Source organism: Sebastes umbrosus, chromosome 15, assembly GCF_015220745.1.
Source record: "Sebastes umbrosus isolate fSebUmb1 chromosome 15, fSebUmb1.pri, whole genome shotgun sequence".
Classification (NCBI taxonomy): Eukaryota; Metazoa; Chordata; class Actinopteri; order Perciformes; family Sebastidae; genus Sebastes; species Sebastes umbrosus.
The window spans coordinates 30817600-30823599 of NC_051283.1; the positions used below are offsets into that span (position 1 = coordinate 30817600).

General features: G+C 35.5%; 1 protein-coding gene across 4 annotated transcripts in view; it reads right to left on the reverse strand.

The window, feature by feature from the left end:
- The window catches only part of col11a2 (collagen, type XI, alpha 2), a 58904-nt gene extending 55767 nt beyond the window's left edge, over nt 1–3137 (reverse strand). For 3 of the 4 annotated variants that reach the window (XM_037794586.1, XM_037794588.1, XM_037794587.1), the window contains exon 1: nt 2629–3136. In XM_037794586.1, the coding sequence (XP_037650514.1) occupies nt 2629–2746 (118 nt within the window). In that variant the 5' untranslated portion in view covers nt 2747–3136. Of the gene's footprint in view, nt 1–2628 lie in introns of all 4 variants that reach the window. The other variant, XM_037794590.1, reaches the window with a different exon arrangement.
- Nucleotides 3138–6000: the final 2863 nt, after the last annotated feature.

A 6000-nucleotide genomic window follows, 5' to 3' on the forward strand; every position in this document is an offset into this window, starting at 1 on the left:
TTTAAAGGTCCCATATCGTGCTCATTTTCAGGTTCATACTTGTATTTTGTGTTTCTACTAGAACATGTTTACATGCTGCAATGTTAAAAAAAAACTTTATTTTCCTCATAATGTCTGCTTGAATATACCTGTACTATACTGAAACGCTCCGTTTTAGTGCACTTCAACGGAATTGCGTTGCTAGGCAACAGTTTGGGTCCATGTTTACTTCCTGTCAGCTGATGTCACTAACATACACTGCAACAGGAAACAAACTGGGACACATTTATAATGTTTAAAACCGTGTTAATGGTCTAAATATTGTATATTTGTGACATCACAAATGGACAGAAATCCTAACGGCTTGTTTCAAAAGCACAATTTCTGAATACGGGCTGTGTGTATTTCTCCGTATATTGAGCGTTTTGATAGTTTAACAGTATTTATATAGCACTTAAACCTGCTTTATAATATAAAAGACATGAAAATCTCACTTTTTACAATATGGGACCTTTAAGATGCAACCTGCTGCACGAGGTGTCGCACACAGAGGCACATTCACACAGATGTGGCATACATTTCCACACCCTGAAATAGGGGAAGAAAAAAAACATCCATAGCTTACAGACGCATATATACAAACAGAAGTGTACAAAGCTCACATAGACACGGAGACACACTGAACGCTTTCACTCCCGAACCCCTGTGACCGAGGTGCTCCGCCGCATAATAACCTATTCATAAAAAGCAAAAAAATGTCTCAGTCTTCCTCCTCCAAAATACACACGGGAGACGACGGGAAGGTGCAATCGCCTCTCGCAATCTGAAATTGGAAACGGGGCCAAAGAATACACCAGTGGAGGAGGGCAACTTCTGTTACAAATAAAGAGCCATTGATCGTCTGTCAACTGGAACTTCTAAGGTACATTTATTTCCCCACAAAAAAAAACCTGCGCGTAAATTAAACCTCTGGTAAAAAATCTGCATGATGTGACTCAGCCAAAAGCTTAATATTATAAAACAATAGGTAAAAACAAACAGCTTCAGATCCACTGTAGTCAAACTAAAATCACAAATTCATCATTTAAAAAGGTGAATTATACACCTCATAACAGATCACAATTTCAAGTCGTGTTGTTGCACTCTGAAATAAAAAAACATGAATGCATTCATTTGATGTGTTTCCATGGCGTGCCATTCTGCATCAAAAGTCTGATCTGAACTGATCTGATCTGATCTGATCTGATCTGATCTGATCTGAACTGATCTGAACTGATCTGAACTGAACTGGACTGATCTGGATTCAGGTGAATCAATAGATTCTCTGTGTTAAAAATAACTCGACACAACTAGCAGCCAGTTGGGGAACTGCAGCACATACCAATCATTCCAATAATAATAATTGATAATTCCTTTTTAGTCCAACTAATCGATAACTGTGAGAGAGTGAGGGGAACGCAAAAGAACATAAAAGTAAAATATTACTGATCAAAATGTTCTCAATCAATGTCTAAACCATTCGTCTTAATATGAATGTAGAACTATATTATCTTTGGTATAAAAACGAATACAAATGTTGTTCTACAAGCTGGAAAAATCAACTTTCCATGAGCTTATTGTCACATCCTGATGCAGAAATCCCTCCTCCCTGGACCAGCAGAGGCAGTGATGGTCGGACTGGTGCACAGGCTGAACTGGTAAACTCTGAGCCCAGTTTACTTACAGACCAACGTTCAGTTGAAATACTGAAAATACTATACAAAACCTGCCCAAAAGCGACTGAAGCAGCTCTTTGCACCGTCCTATACACCATGCCCCCCAGTGGATTTTACGCACAGAAGTGCAGTAAAATGAGCCACATCCTGTCAAAACTGAACGGGATTCTTAGTAGTGAGATTAAGATTAAGATAAACAGGAAAAGTCAACATCAGACACATTTTTTCCAAACGAGAAAAAAAAGCACCTGGATGCCTGAAATATTCTCAGACTAAATGACACCTGTCAGCCTGTCTGCATGGACACAGCCGAGGGAGGGAATGATGTCCAAATTGAGCGACAACAAAACTTTTATTCAAAACATAACATTTGTTCTGTTTTCCTCCAGAAACAAGCAATTAATAGGCTTTTCTTTTATAACGTCTTTACACTGTGGTCATACTGACCGTGCGTAACATCCATTATCGGACAGGGTATGTTAAAGGCTAGAAAAAAGAAAAAAAAAATACTTTTTTCAATAAATAACAAACAGAAAAAGACTGCAATTATTGTAATTTTTTTTTATTCGTGTGTTTTTATGGGATGGACCTAAAATGGACATAGGTCCATTATCGGACACTTGGATTTCCCTCGCATCACTTATTCGTATTTCCCAGCTTTCTTCTATCAGTTGTCGAGTAGCAAATATGCAGGAAAAACAACAGCTCCAAAAAAGATGAACTCATTTGGATATTGTTGCTCGCAACCACATTTCTAGGGGAAAATGAAACATCAGGTGCGCAAGTGTCCGATAATGGATGCTATGCGTACGGATTTTACGCACGGGTAAATCCAGGTGAGACAGTGAAGAATGAAGAAAAAAAAAGGTGCAAATAAACAGACTCGTTCAAAAACATCACAACTATTAATAATAATAATAGAAAACCGTCTTACCTGCCCGAGCCACGGTCGTTTGGCACAAGACGAGCATCACGGTTACCAAGGCGAAAGATGAGAGCTCCATGCGCCATGGTCTCCGTTTCTTCCTGAAGGGACAATCTCCAGTATCCATAGTGTCGCAGGAGTTTGAGCTGTGGATGAGGGATCTGGTGGAAGTTATCCTCTCACAGAAAGCCAGCCGACGAGAGGACACCGACTGAACCTTCTGGAGGCGACAGACACAGAAAGGAACCGCCTCTGGAGACTGTGCTGGATGAGTTAACCTAAATGTCTGTCTGTCGTAATGCACTAAACCTAAACACTAAAAAGGGCTTTTTGGGGGGTGAATAAATATATTTTATTTTAGCGTGTTTTAACCCCTTAGTGCTAAAGCCCCATTGAGTCAGACTGCTGGGTACCCAAAGTGGAGAGAGCAGCAGAGAGAGACCTGGAATCACTCTCTCTCTCTCTCCTCTTCTCTCTTCCCTTCTTTACTTACACACTTCTTACTCCCACGAAGAGTGAGAGCGTGTGTGTGTGTGTGTGTGTGTGTGTGTGGTGGAGAGAGAGAGAGAGAGAGAGAGAGAGAGAGGGCGTGCGTAATTGCACACTGTTAAGAATGTCCCAGTAAAATAACAGTAAAGAACTGGCAGCAGGGTTGCCTTTATGTTACTGTCAAATTAACATTATTATACTGTCGCTGAAATGTACAGCTTTGTACTGTTAATGAAAAATACAGTTTGAACTTTATTAATTTCACAGTATTTTACAGTTAATTTACTGTTTAAAGATACATTATATAGCTGTTTTCACCTTTCTTTTACATTATCTTACTGATTTGTTTTAATGCACTATTTATTTTTTACATACATTTTAATAAACATTATCTTTTGCCTAGATGAATAGACTTAGCAGGTTACAGACATAGGAATAGTCACACTAAATACAATTAAAGGCCCTTGTTAGGAAAAAGGCTATAATAGACTTGTTGTGTGTCTCTAGCTGCTACAAGCACAGAATGAAACCAGAACAACATGTGAGTGAAGAACAATAAAGCTAATATGAGCGTAATTTAACAGGTTTTCTTTTGTATTAACAGTAAAGCACTGTTTTTAGCAATAACAGGTTAATACTGTTGAAATCCTGCTGGAAATTAACAGAGATTGTTTACAGTGTACGTATATCTGTGCTTACTGAGGAGAGTCTGAGAGTGTAAACTGAACGTTTTTAATGATAGACCTCACCTCACATACAACAACAGTTGGGTCTTTCTTTTCATCTGTGAGTTGGTGGTTTAATGTCGCTCATCATCACAGGACACACCTGAATACCTGTTTCTGTCTGTCTGTCTCTGATTCTCTCCAAACAATCTGAGACAATTCTCTTTACCTTTTTCAACTTCCTACTTTCTTGTCTTTCTTGTCTTTCTTGTCTTTCTTGTCTTTGTATATTACAGGTGCAGCTCAAAAAAATAGAATATCGTGAAAAAGTTGAATATTCTCCATCAGTTATTTAAGAAAGTGAAAGTGTTATATATTTTAGACTCATTAAACTAAAAGGTTTCACGCATTTTTTTTTCATTTTAATTTTGCCAACAGCCAACAGCTCTAAAAAGAAAGAAAAAGGACTTAGCACCTGACCACAGTGCCAAAACTACTACTAACTGGTTTACCATGATATTACTCTGCTTGATTGGTCAGCCAATTCGCCTGACCTGAACCCCCCATAGAGAATCTACGGGGTATTGTCAAGAGGAAGATGAGGAACACCCGACCCAACAATACAGATGAGCTGAAGACCGCTATCAAAGCAACCTGGGCTTCAATAACACCTCAGCAGTGCTACAGGCTGATCGCCCTCATGCAAATATTCACTCAGTACCAGGTATTAAGGGTTCGGACATTTTTTTTAGATCTTTTTCGGACATTTTTTTTAGATCTTTTTTTTCAGACTTTTTTTCAGACTTTTTTTTCAGACTTTTTTTGTCCGACATTTTTCAGATCTTTTTTTTCAGACTTTTTTTTAGGACTTTTTTTCAGACTTTTTTTTCAGACTTTTTTCAGATCTTTTTTTTCGGACATTTTTTTAGATCTTTTTTTTCGGACTTTTTTTCAGATCTTTTTTTTCAGACTTTTTAACCGACATTTTTCCGATCTTTTTTTTCGGACATTTTTTTCAGACATTTTTCAGATCTTTTTTTTCAGACATTTCTCAGATCTTTTTATTCAGACTTTTTTTGTACGACATTATTTCAGACTTTTTTTTCAGACTTTTTTCAGATCTTTTTTTCAGACTTTTTTTTCAGACATTTTTCAGATAACTTTTTTCAGACTTTTTTTTCGGACATTTTTTCAGACTTTTTTTTCGGACTTTTTTTCAGACTTTTTTTCAGACTTTTTTTTCAGACATTTTTCAGATCTTTTTTTTCTGACATTTTTTTTTAGATCTTTTTTTCAGATCTTTTTTTTCAGATCTTTTTTTTCAGACATTTTTTTCAGACATTTTTCAGATCTTTTTTTTCTGACATTTTTTTCAGACTTTTTTTGTCCGACATTTTTCAGACTTTTTTTTCAGACTTTTTTTTCAGACTTTTTTTTCAGACTTTTTTTTCAGACTTTTTTCAGATCTTTTTTTTCGGACATTTTTTTAGATCTTTTTTTTCGGACATTTTTTCAGATCTTTTTTTCAGACATTTTTCAGATCTTTTTTTTCAGACTTTTTTTCGGACTTTTTTTTCGGACATTTTTCAGATCTTTTTTTTCGGACATTTTTTCAGACTTTTTTTGTCCGACAGTTTTCAGATCTTTTTTTTTAGACATTTTTCAGATCTTTTTTTTCAGACTTTTTTTTCAGACATTTTTCAGATCTTTTTTTTCAGACTTTTTTTTCAGACATTTTTCAGATCTTTTTTTTCAGATTATTTTTTCAGACATTTTTCAGACATTTTTTTCAGACTTTTTTTGTCCGACATTTTTCAGATCTTTTTTTTCAGACTTTTTTTTCAGACTTTTTTCAGATCTTTTTTTTCAGACTTTTTTTTCAGACTTTTTTTTCGGACATTTTTTCAGATCTTTTTTTCAGACATTTTTCAGATCTTTTTTTTCAGACTTTTTTTCGGACTTTTTTTTAGATCTTTTTTTCAGATCTTTTTTTTCGGACATTTTTCAGATCTTTTTTTTCGGACATTTTTTAAGACTTTTTTTGTCCGAAAGTTTTCAGATCTTTTTTTTCAGACTTTTTTTTCAGACATTTTTCAGATCTTTTTTTTCAGACTATTTTTTCAGACATTTTTCAGATCTTTTTTTTCAGACTTATTTTTCAGACATTTTTCAGATCTTTTTTTTCTGACATTTTTTTCAGACTTTTTTTGTCCGACATTTTTCAGAT